This window comes from Anguilla anguilla, chromosome 13, assembly GCF_013347855.1.
Source record: "Anguilla anguilla isolate fAngAng1 chromosome 13, fAngAng1.pri, whole genome shotgun sequence".
Lineage (NCBI taxonomy): Eukaryota > Metazoa > Chordata > Actinopteri > Anguilliformes > Anguillidae > Anguilla > Anguilla anguilla.
The window spans coordinates 25,558,637-25,578,241 of NC_049213.1; the positions used below are offsets into that span (position 1 = coordinate 25,558,637).

Consider the following 19,605-nt stretch of genomic DNA (forward strand, 5'->3'; position numbering starts at 1 on the left):
TGTACTTAGGGAAGTGAACTGGTGCAATATTTAATCCAGGGCCAGAAGCCATTGCCTATCATGAAATGGAAGGGATGGTTGTTCTCAGTGTCTCTGTGGATGTGGGTTCACAGAGGGGTCGATGACCCCTACGGGAGTGCTATTGGAGATCTGAAGAATGGGAGGGCTGTGGATGATTCCCTCCAGACTCTGGCCTGCATAAAACCCATCGGACAGCTCAACTCAACCAGCAGGGCCAGAGGGCTCCCTTCAATGTTGCAACATTTACTTCATGTGTGTGTGTGCGTGTGTGCGTGTGTGTGTGTGTGTGCATGTGTGTGTGTATGTGAGCTTGAATGCATGTGTGTGTGCGTGTGTACAAGTGTGCGTGCGTGTGGAAATGCATGTCAGAATTTGTGTACATATTTGTGTATGTATGTGCATGTATATGTGTTATGTGTGAATGTGCGTGTGTACGTGTGTGCGTGTGTGTGGAAATGCGTGTCAGAATGTGTGTACATATTTGTGTATGCATGTGAATGTACATGCGTTATGTGTGAATGTGCATGAGGGTATTGGGGGGCTAGGATTTTCACATGCAGATGCAGAGAGGAAAAGCATCTTGCAGTAGAGTAGAAAACAAGCAGAATTAGGACAGACTATGCATGTATTCCCCAGAGAGCAGGAGGGAAGTCCTCTACTCCTCTTCCCTCTCCCTTCTATTTAAATCAGGCTGTCCAGTCATATATGAATATGCTGCATGGATCGGGAGATGAAGAGACATTTTTATGGGTTTATACATGTTTTATCTATGTTTACAGCATAGTACATCCAGCAAGATATTTTGCAATAATGAAAAAAAACAGGCTTATACAGTATATGAATAAATAATAAAATGGTTCTTTATATGCTGATCAGCTCTTAATTGTCAGCATGCATAACATTTCTTTCCACCCTTCTGCCAAAAATGCCGTTCAGCTGCCAGGAGCTATTGCTGGCTGAGACTGTAGGCTGCCGTCAACACACATGTTCAAATGAGCTGTCAGAATAGGTTAAGCAGTGGCCCATTTTTAGATAATGTTCAATGGCTTTCAGCTCATAGTAAAGCTGGTCTCAGGCGAAGAGAAAAAAGAACTCAGGAAACATAGCTTTTCTAATATTAACCAGCTCATTTCCGCATTTGCCACCTTAATGGCTGCTATGGCAACACTCATAAAGGGTAATGTTTCATCCTGTCTCAATGACAAATGGTGATTTCCTCCCCAATATCAAAAAGTTAATTCTTTTAAAAAAAAAATCTTGTTTCTGTTTTTCAAACCATGTTTGATCGGGTGTGTTCCTTCAGAGCTTGTGCCAAACCCGCAGGCCAGGGAAGGGTGCCGGACTGAAATATTACTTCTCTAGTGTGACTACAGCAAAACTTAGTATTAGGCTGAATTGACACTTTGACTTGCACAGCATTATAGAACTTTGAGGTGTCTGGGAAAACCTGATTACGCTTGGTTCTGGTCAGGGCTCCAGCGTTTGAGGACGGAAGCAATAAACAATCATTTGTTCCGTTCGGATTAACAGAGTGGTCAGCCAAATTTGCACATTATCACAACCATCTCTGTTCCCTTACTGAGGCCAGAAGGCAAATTGCCTTTTAGATCAGATTAATTTTCCGTAGGTTTCACAATCAGTCTTCAGATCAGGACAGAGCACAGGGAAATAGGCCAATATCGGAGGACAGCGGTGCTCAGCGTAATCAACGGAGGGCCTCCTGGGAATGTGGCAGGCCATTACAGGTCACCATCACAGATATCTAAAATGCTGAAAAGGCTCCTCAGTTACATAAACAACCCAATATCACAACCAAGCATCAGTGATGAAAGTTTTTCCACGGCGGTGAGAAAAGTCAATATGCTGACATTTGTTGTTTTTTTTTCTGTGCCCAGAACCCAATTTGGTTGGATTCACTGTGACCACATTCTGTCCTCAAAGCAAAGGGCTGGCTGGCTGGCTAACTCTTCCTGTAGACCTTTCAGTCTGATACTTCTCTGATACTGGACAAATATAAGGATTTGAATAATTATTTCTATAATAAATACAATCATCATTAACAGCTTGATTACACGCACATGTGAGCCACAGTACGGATGGGCTCTTAGTGAACCCTTTGCAAGCCGGATGTGGCTTACGGGCCACCTATTGGGGATGGCTGGTATACACAATGACCTTTTTTCCTTTAGGAGGGTGAAGGCTGAGAGCAGATAATAATGGCAACAGGATGTTGGGGGCGGAGATGGAGGAGGGCATATGGCCAAGCTCATGCGTAAAGGGCAAGGACGGTATTGTTCCGATGAAACAAAGATGCACATTACAAAAATGCATTAAAGAATTACATTTTTTTTTAAACAGATCTACAAAAAAAGGTTTGTGTAAAAATGTCTGTTATGTACTTGTAAACAGATAAACAGTGGTCTGAAATGTTTCGGACTTTTAGATGAAAACATAAGCTGGCTGATCTAGTGGCTCTCTGAAGCAGTGGTTCCCTTATTTTGTTGCCACTGAAAGCCATGTTCGGTTACTCACTGTAATCTGCAGTTAGATTTCATTGAGAAAATCGAGAATGTTGGGGAACAAAGAGTCAGGTAAGAACATTGAAAATTAAATGAAAATGAAAGGAATTAGCACACCATTAATGCTAATGGTGCTGCCATAATATAAAAGTCAAAAAGGGAAACAAGTGTCACAGCTCCATTGGGGTGTTGGACAAGAATGCATTCAGTCCTGTGTGTAGCCTCTTTTCACTGGTGGTGAGGTGGAGGCTTTGTAATGATTTAGACTGCTTTTTACATAATAAAGAAAAGTTATAAAGAAGTTTTTACATAATTGGCATACAAACGAAAGCCCTTAGATGTATGGGCTATCCAGTTAAACAAATTAAAAAGCAATAAAAGCTGTTGGAATCTCATAATGAGAAAATAGGTTCCTCTCTGATTCATATAATTATAGCGTGCCATTTTAGGAGCCTTTGCTCTTGAAAATTGATGTGTGCTAACTGGAAAAAAAATAATATAGGAGAACATCTACTAATTGCATGCATTAGTGTACTCTTAAATGTTTCAACTTAGGAGCACATGTGCTCCTTGGGGAAAAAATGTTAGTGTAGAACCCTGTTAATTAGAAATAATTTCTTAATTAGCTTAAATTGTTCTGTTGTCACTACATGGGTAAATTGAGCTTGTTTAATAATATGTGATTTTATGCTGGTGATGAGTAGTGACCAGTTTTGTGCTCTGCATCATCAATGTGTCAGCATGCGTGTTGAAATGTGTACTGTAATAGTTTGGGAATTGGAATTGTAGCTCAATGGTTATGGGTTTGATTCCCTGCTGGGGTGCTCACATTGTACCCTTGAGCAAAGTACTTTATCTTTACTGGTTCAATATATGTCCAGTTGTATATGTGGATTGTATATAAAAACATTATCTGTGTAAGTTGCTCAGGATAAGAAGATCCAAGTGCCGAATTGTAATGTGTGCCCCAAAGGTTTCATTCACCACAGGACGTTGTAATGCTCAAATGTGCCATATCATGACCAGGAATTGAATAAATAAATAAAATACAATAAATGGTCATTAAGAAATACAGAAATATAGATACATAAAATCAATATATTGAAAGAGCAAAACCTGGAACAATTCAGAATGCAATTACACAGAATAGCCACACTGCTGTGGGGCTATTCACAAGTTAAATCTATCCTCTCTCCTTGCAGGCAAAAAATAAATAAATAAAATAAAAATTCTGTTCTCATAATCTCTGCCCATATAAATGCAGAATACCATATCTGAATTTTATTTATTTATTTTGTATCAGTTATGTATTCTGAGAGTTGGCAATGAATGTACACATTTCAGCTATCTTTCAGTGCAATGCAAGACATACCCACAGTGTAACAGTGTATGGAATCTCATGTCTACATGATCTAATTTATTAAAGATGCTCGGCTTGTAGCTTGGAGGATGTGGGTTTATTTTATCCTCCTGAGAACCACACAAGTTTTTTTTTTAATTCACTTTAATTTGTGACTAGTAACCCCTGATAACTATAGAAACAATGTCTTTGAACAGGCAGTTGTTTTAGAAAAAACATTTTTTCTCACACAATGAAATGATAAAATTCTTATACAGTATAATTACAATATAAATACTTAATATAATTGAAAATATCACTGCCAGCAGCAATGAAGGGGTAAAGCGCTACAGAGCTTTCATTCAACCAATTCTGTTGGTTTCCCAACTTGGACCCATTGCTATAATGTTCTGCCCAAAATTTGGTTTAAATATCAGCTTTCGTTTCTGAGAAATTGCTGTTTCCACATTTTTTTGGTATAGTGCTCCCAAGTAGCCTACATTCACTAAACTTGGGGTGTACCCCCCTATCCCCCCACCCATTTAAGAGTATACAGCCTCAGCTAAGTGCATCTGGCAAAGTAATAATAATAATAATAATAATAATAATAATAATAATAATATATTACAGAATGAATGCCATAGTGAGAAATAAACTTCTCAGCAGTTTTATTTTATTAGGTTCCATTTCTGTGGGGAGAAAGGTAGAGGCTGAATTAAAGAGAAATAGCTGTATGTCTGCATCCATGGGAATGCATTGCAGTGCTTCCTTCAGGCAGTGAGAGAACCGCCCACAGCAGGCAATGCATCTGCTCTGTGCTGCGGACTATTTCAGCCAGGCTGACGTCCCCTGTGGCCCTGTGTCACCACAATGGTTTGAGAAGGACATATCTGTTGTCCATAGAGTGTCTTTCTTTTAAAAAAAACAAATGGATGATTGTACCCTTTCAGATTTGAATGAACACTTAGCATTTCTTTGTTGGTAAGATTGTAGTTGTTCCAATGACCATGATATGCACTTTTGTACTTCACTTTGGATAAAAGCGTCTGCTAAATAAATAAATGTAAATGTAAATTGGTACACTAAAAATAAAACTGTGTCAATAGGGTGACCAGATTTCCTGGAAGAAGTCTGCTGGCCTGTAAGCTGCTGATTTATGCGTATAAATAACTTATAAAATGCCACTCAGGGACAGCCAGTGTAGATAAAGAGTTTTTGGAAAGGTTTGTCATTTTTAAGACTCAGAAATGAGAATTTTTTTTTTTTTTGTCTGGTATAGATTTTTCCATTGCAAGTACTTGCCACCATGTTTGACGTAAGGCTGAGTGTTTATTAGGATTTGTTACTATCTATATCTGTGTTAATATAAAGAAAACTTTTTTAAAAATCATTTTTTGCCCTTTATCGATGGTAATGCAGCCCAAACGGACTGACGGCATCCTAGATTTTATATGACAATAGTGAGGATGGAGAGTACCTCCGGGCTCCTGCCAGGCAATCAGAGAGATGAATACTTGTGAAAGAAGATGCGGAGAGGAGACAAGTAGGCTCAGACTGGAGTGAGGCTGATTACTTTTTAGGCTAAAATAAAAGCCTTGTGAAACAATGACAGATGTGGACCATTTGTTTGAGTACTCATGGCACTCTTTTGGGCATTTCAAGAAAATAAACGGTGAAAGAAAAATGGGAACTATTTGAAAGTGTTGGAAGACCGTAATCACTTCAAACCTTATTGTATCCTGATAGGGACATTAACCTGTGAAAGGTGGTATCAAGGCAAATTGAGCTCAATAGAAATTCAATCATTTGAATTATTTCTGTAATTTATGTGTGCATTCACAATAATTCACTTTGACTTCATTGTGAACTCAATAATAAGGTATTTATTTGTGTATTAATTTGTTCTTGTCTTCCATTTTCAAACAGGTGGCCAATCTGCTCAGACTCTTTCAGATCCCTCAGATCAGCTATGCCTCCACTAGCGCCAAGCTCAGTGACAAGACACGCTACGACTACTTTGCCCGCACCGTGCCACCAGACTTCTACCAGGCCAAGGCCATGGCAGAGATCCTACGCTACTTCAACTGGACGTACGTGTCCACGGTGGCCTCAGAGGGGGACTATGGAGAGACTGGCATTGACGCGTTCCAGCAGGAGGCCCGGGCTCGTAAAATCTGCATCGCCACGTCCGCCAAGGTCAGCCGCTCCATGAACAGACAGAGCTACGAGGGCGTGATACGCTCCCTGCTGCAGAAGTCCAACGCTCGGGTGGTCATCCTCTTCACCCGCAGCGAGGACGCTCGCGAGCTGCTGGTATCGGCCACCCTCATGAACGTCTCCTTCATCTGGGTGGCCAGCGACGGCTGGGGGGCGCAGGAGAGCGTGGTGAGGGGCAGCGAGCTGGTGGCCGACGGGGCCTTCACCATCGAGCTGGCCTCCTACCCAATCCCAGAGTTCTCTGACTATTTCACCAAGTTGGACCCATATAACAACACCCGCAACCCCTGGTTCCAGGAATTCTGGGAACACCGCTTCCAGTGTAGCCTGCATGACCTGAGCTGCGGCAGACACTCTCTCCGGGATGGCGTTTTCGAGCAGGAGTCCAAGATCATGTTTGTGGTGAATGCTGTGTACGCCATGGCTCACGCCCTGCACAACATGAGGCAGGCCATGTGCCCCAACTCCACCAAACTATGTGATGCCATGAAGCCAGGCAATGGGAAGAAGCTCTACAGGGACTTTGTCTTGAAGTCCAAGTTTGATGGTGAGTGCGCATACAGGGAGGCAAGCAGGTGTTGATGATTTTTGTAATAAGTGACTGACATTGCATTGAGGTTTAAAGCTGGAGTTTCACATGCTACAGGTTATGAGTGCAATTGTAACTGTGCGTTGTAATGCAGCTGTAATGTGCATTGTCACAAAACAGGGGAATTTAAATGTTTTAAAGACCAGAGGCCAAATTTTACATTTCTGTTAGAAGACAACAGGCATGTGCCATGGTAAATATCATGGTTAAGAAAAAAATAGTTCAAGTAAACGTTCTTTATTTTTCACAACAGCAATAACTGCTATAACCGCATTGTCACAAGATGCAAGATGCAATGTATCGATGCAGCTTGTCCTGAAACAGAAGCCCATGTGACCAATAACTCACTTCAAATGAGCTCAAGATTCATTTTACGGTTTAGGTTTATTCACATTTACTTGGTAAGGGTTTGTGATGATTTAATTTGCTAAGATAAAACATTAATTATCAGCTTCACGCTCAGTAAAAATTTTTTGTCACACTCTGTCTTGATGGCAGGAAATGATAGAGACTGTGCTATGAATAACAAAGAAGCTAATCCCTTGAGTCATTTTGTCAGGTAAAAATGCAGAATGTGTTCAGCCAGGGCTACACTATCAAAGAAAGTGTGTCCCACCCTCTTTCTAGGTAACAGGATGTTTATTAATCATGTAAACATGGTTATGGTGGCTTAAATATGTTTTTTGTAATGCCTGGTTTATTGCCAGATCTGTCCTTTCTAGTACAATACAATATCTGCAACATAATTTACCATTGCATGCAGGTCCAAAAACGTGCAAATTTTAAATACAAAGTGCTAATTCTAAATACATACAAACTCTGTCAAAGAAGAGAAACAAAAAACCATAGAAAGTGACTGAAACCAAGATGTAGTCTTAACAGGTGGGTCTTCAATCTTTGTTCAATAGCCAGTGATTCTGCTCTCCTGACCGCTTCAAGAAGTTTATTCCACAACTTTGGGGCCAGTACAGAGGTTCTAGGGGAAGTGACCACACAGGAAGGGGAGAGCCAGTTACTCTAGGGTCACAGAACAGAGAGATCTGACTGGGGTGCCTGGTTTAAAGATTGTTTGGACGAATGGTGGAGCTGTTTCATGCACCTCCCTGTAGACTAGTACCAAGCTCTTAAACATCATGTGAGCTATAACGAGTAGACAGTGAAGTGTGATGAGGAGGGGTGTGACGTGAACATGCTTGAAAAGATTGTAGACAAGCTATGCTGCTGCATTGTTTATTAGCTGCTGGGACTTAGTGGTGCAATCAGGGAGACTAGAAAGAAGGGAATTGCAAAATTCCAGGCATAAGGGCAGCAGGGCCTGGACTAGGAGCTGCGTAGAATGAGTAGTAAGGAAGGGGTGGATTTTTTGAATACCTTATAGAAAGAATACATACTTGACTGCCGCTATATAAAAAGAGAGGGAAATCTGTTCAATGAGAGGTGTGCAGAGATGTACTATGAATTTGTGGAAGCATACATTGGTGTTTGGCAGAGTACTGTTTGATGAATTTGGTGTGAATGCATGTACAACTATTCTTTCATTTACTGCCCTGTATCATTCTAAGATAAAAATAGGTATGGAGACATTTTCTTTGTTATGTTTCTAAAAGAAAAAGAATGCATTGGACAATCCAGACAGACACTCCAGCTGATACTCAGCGATCTCATTTCCATAATAACGCCAGGAAATCAAACATGCAGTAATGCTTCAGCAACATTCAATTTGGTGCCGTTCAGAGGTTGCACACATGCTATTTTGGATCCCAGGAGTTTAGAATTTGAGGAAATGCTTTCTAAGAAGAATGTTGCATTAAAACTCCAGGACGCCAATATAATCTCTGACTAGCAGCTTCATAAAAACGGCATAAACATTCACATGCATTTATGCTAAGCAACATAGTCTGTGAAAGTATGGTATATAGGATCCTTGTATAGGAACAAAATGCGTTGTCTTTAGCTCTCCAGCTCAGGCTCCATCATATGATAGGTTAAATTAAAACTTGAAACACTGTTTGAAATTGTTTTGTATTTGTTAAATGATAAGATATTTACCTTGTGGTTTTTACCCTCAGCCCCATTCCGTCCAGCGGACACTGAAAACACTGTCCACTTTGATTCTTTCGGAGATAGCTTGGGCCGCTACAACATCTTCCACTATCACAAAGAGGATGGCAGGTTCCTCTACAGGAAAGTGGGGTACTGGGCACAGAGCCTGACCCTCAACACCTCCCTCATCCCCTGGGACGGCCAGGTGGCACCCACGTCTCAGTGCAGTGACCCCTGCAAGAAGAACGAAATAAAGAGCATGCAGCCCGGGGACGTTTGCTGCTGGATCTGCATCCCCTGCCAGCCTTACCAGTACCTGCTGGACCAGTTCACCTGCATGGACTGCGGCTTTGGCCAGTGGCCCCTGGAGAACCTGAGTGGCTGTTATGACCTGCCGGAGGAGTACATCCGATGGGAAGACGCCTGGGCCATCGGCCCTGTCACCATCTCCTGCCTGGGCATGCTCTGTACCCTCTTTGTCATTGGCCTGTTCTTTAAGAACAACGACACGCCGGTGGTGAAGGCCAGCGGGCGGGAGCTGTCTTACATCCTGCTGCTGGGCGTCCTGATGTGCTACAGCATGACCTTCATCTACATCGCCAAGCCGTCGGCCGCCGTCTGCACCCTGCGCCGGCTGGGCCTGGGGACCTCCTTCGCCGTCTGCTACTCGGCCCTGCTGACCAAGACCAACCGCATCGCCCGCATCTTCAACGGCGTGAAGGATGGCGCCCAGCGGCCGCGCTTCATCAGCCCCACCTCGCAGGTGGTCATCTGCCTGGCGCTCATCTCCTGCCAGCTGGTGGTGGTGGTGGTGTGGCTGCTGGTGGAGGCGCCGGGCGTGCGCAAGGAGATCAGCCCCGAGAGGAGAGACGTGGTCACCCTCAAGTGCAACAGCAAGGACTCCAGCATGCTGGTGTCCCTCACCTACAACTGCGTCCTCATCGTCCTCTGCACCGTCTACGCCTTCAAGACCAGGAAGTGCCCAGAGAACTTCAACGAGGCCAAGTTCATCGGCTTCACCATGTACACCACCTGCATCATCTGGCTGGCCTTCCAGCCCATATTCTACGTCACGGCCAGTGACTACAGGGTGAGTGATGCGCCTGTGTAGGCCAGAGCTTATTTTTAAGGTCAAACATCTAACTTTGGTCTAACCTTTGAATATACGTTACAAAGCAGTTGTGACTGCTGTTTGCATGCATAACTAAAAATCCATAATGGATTGTACCTCTCACCTGAGAATCAGAAAGCACTATTCAATAAAATGAGGTTAAATAAATAAATAAATAAATAAATAAATAAATAAATAAATAAATAAAATCTCGACCTCATCCACCATAGTCTATCACCACAACCATTGTGATAGTTGTTGAGTCTGCTAAAGAGTTGTTGTTTGATGCTGATATTATATGGGTCTGCAGATGAACCCAGAGTGGATAGGAAGGATAGGAATCAATAGGGGGAAAAATGTTTGTTTACTTCTACCAAAGAGTTTATTTAACTAAAAAAACAAGGATTGTGGAAAAACGGTCAAAGCTTTTATTTCTTTGTACCCTCTGTTTTACATTGGCCATCTCATCTACTCTATCATAGGTGGCAAGAGAGGAGCATAGTTTTTAGCAGCCTTGTAATCAAGTTTTCTTTTCTGGAGTAGGGTTCGCTTTTCTATCAGTGATATGATTCATGTCTCAGGTTATTCACATTTACTAGAAAAATTAAATCTGGTCTGGAATACTGTCTGGAACCACGTAATGATGCATGTTTTTAGGTGGGGGATGGATATCTGACCGCTATATTCAAAGGCAATAATTATAATTTAAGGTTTCCAGTCTGAATAAAATATTGCTTTTTAAACTTCAACCTATAACCTGTACATGCATTAAAGATTCCCTCTGCCATCCACAATTGAATGATTGCCTGTTTACTTCCCTCCTGTATTGGCAGTTCAGTGTCATCATAGATTCATATTGCCGAACAAACATAGGTCATAAGATGTCTCTGTGTGTTCTGTAGCGCCTGCAGATTTAGATGGCAGATATAAAATCCTTTTGATGGCCTTTCTTTAAGTATGATGAAAGGAGACTTCTGTTATGCCACGTAAGAATGTGCACCAGCAGAGAACAAAATGCTTGAACAAATCATATCAAGAAAAATTATTGGATAAGAAATTGTTTTAATTAATTTTTATTTATTTTTTTTATTGCACAGAGCAACACAGATGATGACAGAATGTCCTTGAAACTCAGGGCTAGATGGCAAGTCATTATCAAATGAACTGTGATTACAATATGCCCCTCCACAGACAAGTGTTGATTTACTTTAACAAAATATCTAGAGGGTGCAATTTTCTATTGCCATTACAAGCTTGTTTACACCACTTTAAGAATCGCAATTAAACAGTGTAGTTTTTTTAAAAACTGGTAATTTAAGAATATGTGGTGGTGCTCTGTGCTTTGGAAGGGAATTATTCAAAAGAAACCTAAGCATGGAGAGTGTGTCAATACTCTGTGGAGAGAAAGGGATTTTAAATAGTGAAGTGTCATTCCATCAGATCTCCGAAGGTTGGCACGGCGATCGCAGAGGAGCCTGTCTGCGATGATGGGAGTCATTGACAGAGAATACTAATCATGCCAGGGCCAGGGAAACTGGCCTTTCACTAGATTTCCTTTTTTTCAAAGCTGATGGCTCGCCAGCATTTCCTCATTTAATTATGCTTACTAGAAATGAATTAGTCTATATGACTTTTCACTTAATGAGCAAAAACAAACCATATAGGCTAAAGAAACCAAAAGGAGTTTTGATTCAAAACCAAACCAAAACGGTGAGTTCAATATTAGTTTTGATTCAAGAATTCTTTATGGTCTTTTACGAGCCATCCATTATGCAGTCTGATAAATCACAACACAGAAAAGTCAAAATACAACACAGAAGAAATATGTAGTCATCGATACCATCAGCGTTACTCTCAAGAATCCAAAAAATGCGGTATCACCAAGCAGGCACAGAGGCCAATTTATAATAATAATGTTAACCTAACCTAACCTAACATAACCTAATTTGTAATGTAACTAAATGAATTAAAGCTAGAAAGATCATTTTTACACATCTATGCCTATAATATTATCCAAAAAAAAAAATCAAAAGAAAGATAAAAAGGAAAGATATCTAAAGGAGGTCAGAGGAGCCATGGTGCAAGGGTGAGTTTTCAGTCTGCAGCTTTTCTGCTCTCCTGACTGCGGTGGGAAGCTTATTCCACCACCGGGGGGTCAGATCAGACAGACGACATGACCTGGAAGTACAGGCAGATACTCAGAGGTAGCAGACCGTAGAGGTCCGGTCGGTGTGTAGGGTCTGATGATCTTTTGAAGATAAAACAGAGCTGTCTTTTTAGCTGCCTGATAGACACGCATCAAGGTACTGAATTTTCTACAAGCTCATGCAGGTAGCCAGTGGAGGGAGATGAGATGAGGTGTGACAAGCCTGTGCCAATACTTTTTGTACTGGCAGGCAGAGTAGCCTGGAATGAAAGGGTTTTTAAATTGTGGAGTGTTGTCAATAAACTGAATGGTCAATCGGTGAATGAATAGTATTAAGACTGTACTGTAAGTCAGGTACCGCTCATCAACCACATTCCGTGCAAGGACCCCCTGGCCACAGCCTCAGGGAATTGGTGTGACTCTCGGGAGCTCAGTAGAGGTGCTCTCTTGGGGAAATCTGTTCTGTGAATAGGGGGTGCCCTGGTGTGGCAGAGTGGAGACTGCCAGGGAGAAACAGCCTGCTCTCTTGTGTATCTGTGTGGAATCGGGTGTAAAAGTGACGTTGGAATCCCAGCTGTGTACTCTCTGGTGGACCTCAAACGAGGCAGACAGGAAAGGCAGATTAACTGTTATGTTTTATTTTTTCAGACAACGATGCAGTCCTTTTTTAAATAGGGTCAGCTATTTAACATGTTGGTATTCTTCAATTCCCATTCCCCCACATACACAAAAACATTTTTTATTGTAAAACTGTGATAAGTAACTCTGCACTTTTTGTGAAGCATATATGACTCCTCAATTAGATAACTGTTTACGGGGGTTTTCTAACATGATTCTAGTTTTTCTTCCTTGAGCAGTATCTTTCCCCCTCGTTCTCGCTTTCGCCAAAGTCTGCTCAAAATTCTACTCCTCTCAAAAGATTTTTACTTGGATTCCCTCATTTCCATATATATCACTCAGCGGTGAAATGGCAATCAGAGCACTACAAAGGAGGCTGAATAATTCAGCATGGTTTTCCATGTGGCTCATGCACCGTGTTTCCAATTTGCGATCCGAATATTTAAAAAAAATCTTGTCAGAACAAACACGGTGCAATAATCGCAAATTTCACATAAAATATTAAAGGTATTTTCTACGCTCTGAAGATCAGAAATATTCACCATTTCATATAAATAGTGCTAGAGAAAAGGATGAAACTGCAGGAGTACACAATAAGCACAGAAATGTAATAATAATAGTTTCACAGCACTTGGCTCCCACATATTACCAATGGTTCATTTGAACATCTTTGCATAAGAAACCTGCACGACATACTGTACGGTAATGAACCATAGGTTTTGGATATAAAATGAAATACCTCTGTGATATTGCAAATATCAAAACATAAAATAATTTTTTCTCTTTCTTTGACCTCAAATGTATTGATCGGATAAATAGCCATGAATATAGTGACACAAATGTCTAAAGAAATCCTGTAATAGCAAATTTATTGTCATTCATGCATCCTGCAAAATCCAAACTGCTATCATAAAAGCACACTTCTGAGGCAAAAGCGGGCAAAAGTATGTGGACACCTGACATCCAACATCTCATCGAAAAATATGGGTAATGTATTACTACGGAGTTGGTCCACCCTTCGCTGCTATAAAAAAACCTCCACTCTTATGGGAAGGCTGTATACCAGATGCTGGAGCATTGCTGCAGGGATTTGCTTCCATTCAGCCAGAAGAGCGTTAGTGAGGTCGGGAACTGATTGGACAATTAGGCCAGACTCGCAGTTGGCATTCCAGTTGATCCCAAAAGTGTTGGACGGGGTTGAGGTCAGGGCTTCGTGCAAGCCAATCAAATTCTTCCACACTGTTCTAGACAAAATTATTTCTATATGAAAAGTGTGCCTGGGGAAATCATCATGCTCAAACGGGAAAGGGCCTTCCCCAAACTGTTGGGGAAGCACAGAATCCTCTGGAATGTGATTGCATGCTGTAACATTAAGATTTGCCTTCACTGGAACTAAGGGGCCTAGCCCAAACCATGAAAAACAGCCCCAGACCAAGGGATGTCCCGACACGTTTGGTCATATAGTGTACTAGGTGCCTGATTCATTGTTAACACCACAAAATAAAGTGGAGTTATGAATTCTTAAATAATGAGTTCTAGTAAGTGCACTAGTAACTGCATTGCACTGCAATACAAAAAACATTGTTAATATTTAATTCTGTATTCATGAATGTTAATTAATGTGGCATTCACGGATGGTGGCAGGGATACCAGATTAAAAATTTCACGGAATGTTCCAGTAACCACTGTTGGTGTTTTGTATATATTCTCATTCATTAGTGTACACTCTCACATTATAACATTTTACTGCAATCTTGTGACTCATCTGTCTCAATAATTTACACAAAGTATAAATATTTTTTCAACCACCAATTTTTGTTTTTGTTTTATGGTTTTAATGATTTATAATGCTATAGTTAATGTTTTAGTAAACATTTATAACTGCACTGAGAAACCATTCACACACTGACAATCACAATCATATTTAATGCTGTCCCCCTATAGAAACTCTCATAGCTCTCCAGTGTCCTGACTGTGTGAAGACCTCACAAACCCATATACCACATACTTTATATAACTGCAGAAAACCAGAATTGAGGACTATATACAGTACACAAAACCAGCAAGACACAGCATGTACAAGGGCCTCATATTCTAGTATTGTAACTTTAAATTAGCATTTTAGAATGTGGCTGCCATTATAGTGATGTTGAGCCACATTCAAATGGGCACTCAATTTTTTTTACAGTTAGACAATCTTGTGTTATTTTTCATTGCTTATGACACTCATCTACGATTGGCCCAGATGTTTCAAATGTGGCATCTAGACAAATAAGGCGAAAACAAGTATTGCATGCGGCTCCTTTCTAGGAACAGAGTGGTGTTTAGCCTATAGCATCTGTGTAGGTACCCAGAGACCAAGCATACCAATTCTGATCTTCATTGCAGTGTACCCAGGGACAGACTAAACCGATCTGGGGCCAGGGGCACAATATTCACAAGGCCCCCCTAACAACGCCAGAGAGTCTCTGTATCCAATGCGATTTCACCAAGCATGATTAGTCATGTGACTTATCACCGGAAACAACGCAACGCATGTGATATTATTAAAGGACCTACAAAACGTTACATTATTATTATTATTATTATTTTTACCCGCCATCAGCACTAACTGCTTAGGCGCGCACGCACCTCACATGTGCCAATACAATTTATACAAACACCGGAAAGAATCGGAATACACCCTTTGGCATCAATATTGGAAAACGCGTGAATAGTAAAGTAAATAAAAAAGTTATCAGCATGCAAATCATGATCACAGTGATTTTTTGTGATACAACAGCAACGAATACTTACTGCGAAGATGAGAAGACCAGCCATTTAATATCTTGCGGCAAACATGAGCGCACATAACACGATATAGGACCGATAGACAACCCAATTATCGTCTTACGGCGAAGATAGTTACCTAGCCTGCCTGGGCCGGCCTAAGTTACATCTCCAAACGCCAAAGCAGTAGACACAGCATTCAGTAAGAAAACTCCATGGTCTTACCAGGCTTTATGCATTGTCTCCTTCAAGCAGTAGTCTTCCTCCTCCTTTTATTTTTCTTTTCTGAAACCTGCACGCATAACGCTTCTTCTTCTCCATTTTTCTTTTTTTTTTAAATATACAATTGACGTAGCTACGTACTTGAACGTGAACATGAATCATGATCCTCAAGAGCAAATCTATTGGCCCGTGATGCAATTTATTCCAAAATGGGTTATGGTTAAATGTTTAATCTGTTGTTTAGTTGGCAGTTTGTACGTGTATAACATTTCATTGTACATTGGTGGCAATGAATCCATATTTGAAATAATACACAAATCTTTTTGGCATGCAATTGGAAAAAATATCATTTTGCCACCGTAATTGGAATTATAGTGAAATCGTGTGTTATATAATGTGTCGTAATCGATGTTGAATGTCGTAATGATAATTTAAATGGAAGGGGGCCCGGGTCCCGTCGGCCCATGCATTAATCGGTCTCTGAGTGTACCGATGTTGATGCTCGCTTGGCCGGTTCTGTTCCCACAGGTGCAGACAACCACCATGTGTATCTCTGTCAGTTTGAGTGGCTCGGTGGTGCTAGGCTGCCTCTTTGCGCCCAAGATCCACATCATTCTGTTCCAGCCCCAGAAGAATGTGACCACGCTCAGGGTCGCCACCACCCGCTTCAGTGTGACCACTGGCCCTGGGTCCAGCTTCTCACAGGGTAACGCCAACCATTACAGAAAAAAAGAATCATCATAATCATAATGTTCATCATCACTGTGATCAACATCATCATCAAATTCATCTCATAATCAATAGATGGATGTCATTATATAGCAGTCACAGCTCACACAATGTTTGCATTAGTGTGGATCAGACCTGGGTCAAATACGTATTTGTTTTGGATTCAAATACTTTTCTGTGCTCTGTTGATCTTGCCTGGTGTAATCAAGCCTGCCAATATGACCTGAAGGCAGGGTTTGCACATTTTGAGAGTATTTCATTGGTTCCAACTTTCAATACACCAGGCAAGATCAGTAGAAAAGTATTTGAATCCAAAACAAATACATAGCCTGTGCACTCACTTGGACTCAAAAAAATGTTCACTGCATGAAAAAAAATCCATTCCTTTCTGTAAATTCAAAAAATAACTAAATAGAGCCTCACTCAAATCATGTTTCCACATAGTTCCACATTTTACTCAGCAATCACTTACAGACAGCAATTCCAGTGGTAACACCTGTCTTGGTGGGTGTTTTCCACACAGCTACAGGACAAACAGTTATCAGCACTCCAGGGTAAGTTTCCATTTCCATTCCAAGGGAAACACTGCTGTCTGTATTTTTCACAAGCTTATCAAATGCACTCATTCTCAGGCACTTATACTTACATTTCACAAAGCGCATATGTAATACATATGCACTGTTGCAGGTCAACTACCTTCACTCAAAGCTACCAGCAGTAGTGTTACAGCAAGACTAAAGAGTTGAAACATTCAACTTTCTAGTCGCAACTAAAGTCAAGTCAAATATATTTGTTAGACCTGGTCCTGGCATCAATTTTCATCACACACAGTTCATGATAGGAAGTCTTAAAATGGCAGATAATTATTTTGTCTTTGTGTATCTTTGCAAGGTCTACTACACCCTGTTTTAATACTCCAGAATTAGATTACACAGAATCTGTTTTCAATCTGGGTGATTCATCCCCCCACCCCCCACCCCAACCAGTATTCTGCTCCTAGAGGTCAGTGCCAGTGAGAATCACTTCCAGTTCCTGCCTGGGAGTAACATGCCCTTGTGGAGCGTTATCTTCTTAGACAAGGCTTACTGAACCCCGCAGACATCAGATTGCTGTCGGGCAGCAAAAGCAACATATACTTTCAAATTCGCTGTTACTTTGTGTGTGTGTGTGTATATATATATATATATATATATATATACTCAAAGTAACAGCAAATTTGAAAGTATGTGTTGCTTTTGCTGCCCGACAGCAATCTGATGTGAATACTAATGGAATATCAATGTTTATTTCCCTTGAACAGTGAAGGATGGTTGTGGCACAGATACTATTAAGAAACCAAAAAAAAAAAAAAAACATGGCAGTCTTTCTAATTTCCTTTCAATATTTTGCCCCTGTATCATTTAACCAAAACTTACCTCAATCGCTAAAATTATTTTTAACCCTTCTAGTGATATAAGTATGGGTATCCACATAAGGAGAAGCCCATCATATGCAAGATATGAATAGTTGCAAGTTCCCCCCCCCCCAAAAAAAAAAACAATAAAAAAAATTAGAAAAGTAGGAAAAACAAGTTCTGACGGTTCTTGTCCTTTTTTCCCTAGCTTCGGCATCTAACTTTGTACCGACGGTGTGCAATGGTAGAGAGGTGGTGGACTCCACAACATCCTCATTGTGAAGATCATCCCTCTGACCAATGCAGTTTAGTTATAAACACCAGTGGAAAATACAGTGTTTCAAATATGGGAATGGTCACTGCAAGTTGTTCTGATTTTGTTGTTCTCAACGTGCTGTGAGTACAATGTCCCAATTCTGTTTTTTCTCTCTCTGACTTGTAGCTATGGTAAAAGAAAAAACAGTAAATAAATAAATGAATAAATAAATAAAAAGAATCAGTATACCCCTTTCTTTTTAATAAACGATGCTCTTTTCTTTGAGAGATGAAGTAAATTATAGTAAATCTGTTAAATGTACAATATAACAAATGTTTTTAACGTAGACTTTGGTGAACCAGTTTGTGCTTTCTTGTAATTTATGTAAATAAAAGGTGTTTTTTCTATTAATATTAAAATTCTCTCCCTGTGTCTTTCTCACACAGGCACACACACAGAACAAATGTCATTATTCAAGTAATTAACAACATGGCTTTTCTACACTTAGAAAGAAAAAATGGTTCTGAAAGGGTTCTTTGACTTGTATTCATAGGCTAACCCTTTTTATTTGTTTTTGGAACACTCTATGGTGGGTGTGAAAAGTATGAAAGCTCTCAGGTTGAACTATTTGCCCAACACCGAACCCGTGAACTAGGTTTCCTTTATGGAAACAGTCTTTTGGAGTCTTTTGTAAGCCTTTCTTCTGAGAACGTAGCCATGGATTCATGAAAGGCAATGAGTTTACAAAAATAAAAACAAGAAAAAAAAAAACCATGAATAGATACATTTTTAAAAGTTTAAAACGAGTGGTGGCATTCCATCTGACATAATTCAGCCAACGAGCTTTCATGAAAATAGCTTACCTACTCACAGAACTCTAAATTTGGGCTTAATGTTTCCCAGACAGGGAGAACTTTCATTTGGGAATATTTTTTCCCCCACCCCATCACACTATAGTGACTGGTCTGCTTGGTGCCCTGCAGCCAACCAGTGCAGGACACAGTCACTTCTGGCACACTGAGTATGCAGACCAGGACTGTAGCGTGAACGGAGCAGAAGGCCAAGCATGCTCGTCCTGCTGAATCTGTGGAGAATGTTAAAGCTATTGTATTGGCTTAAACTGCGAGTGGACAAAAGAAACATGGAGCTCAAATATAGCTAATACGGGTAATAAAAGTCAAGTACATCACTTTATCAATTCAGTTCATATTAAGTACCTTTCTATACTGTAAAGCAATACTTCACCACCCAAGATTAGAACCTGCAACCTCAGATGTTTGACATTGTGAATGTTTCGTATTGTGAAATCTTTTCACAAAAAGGATTACAAATCTGTGTGGTTGTTGCAAGACATTTTAGAATATGTAGAATATTAAAAACCTAGGTGTGAGGATATAGCTCAGAGGAAGAATATTTGATTTCAGATTATGAGGTCACCGGTCCAAAACCTGCTGCCCCCTCAAAGCCTTTTTTATTTTCCACTGAAAAAATATTTGCTTTGGTTTTGTAATTTCAAGAGTGTTTTGAGTGACATAACAGGCATCGACAATAATATAACTCAGGGGTAAAATTACTGACTGCAGATCAAGAAGTCCCATATTTAAATGCTTGTGCACCATTTATGTATAGTGTT

The 19,605-nt window shown here is 40.6% G+C and overlaps 1 protein-coding gene across 2 annotated transcripts in view; it reads left to right on the forward strand.

Moving 5' to 3' along the window:
• grm2a (glutamate receptor, metabotropic 2a) overlaps window positions 1-18,391 on the forward strand; it is a 45,618-nt gene extending 27,227 nt beyond the window's left edge. Inside the window, exons 3-6 of one of the 2 annotated variants that reach the window (XM_035386990.1) lie at window positions 5,806-6,643; window positions 8,755-9,818; window positions 16,123-16,300; window positions 16,847-17,439. In XM_035386990.1, coding sequence (XP_035242881.1) covers window positions 5,806-6,643; window positions 8,755-9,818; window positions 16,123-16,300; window positions 16,847-16,881 — 2,115 coding nt within the window. In that variant the 3' untranslated portion in view covers window positions 16,882-17,439. Of the gene's footprint in view, window positions 1-5,805; window positions 6,644-8,754; window positions 9,819-16,122; window positions 16,301-16,846; window positions 17,440-17,924 lie in introns of those variants that run through there. The other variant, XM_035386989.1, reaches the window with a different exon arrangement.
• The last annotated feature ends 1,214 nt before the right edge of the window (window positions 18,392-19,605 follow it).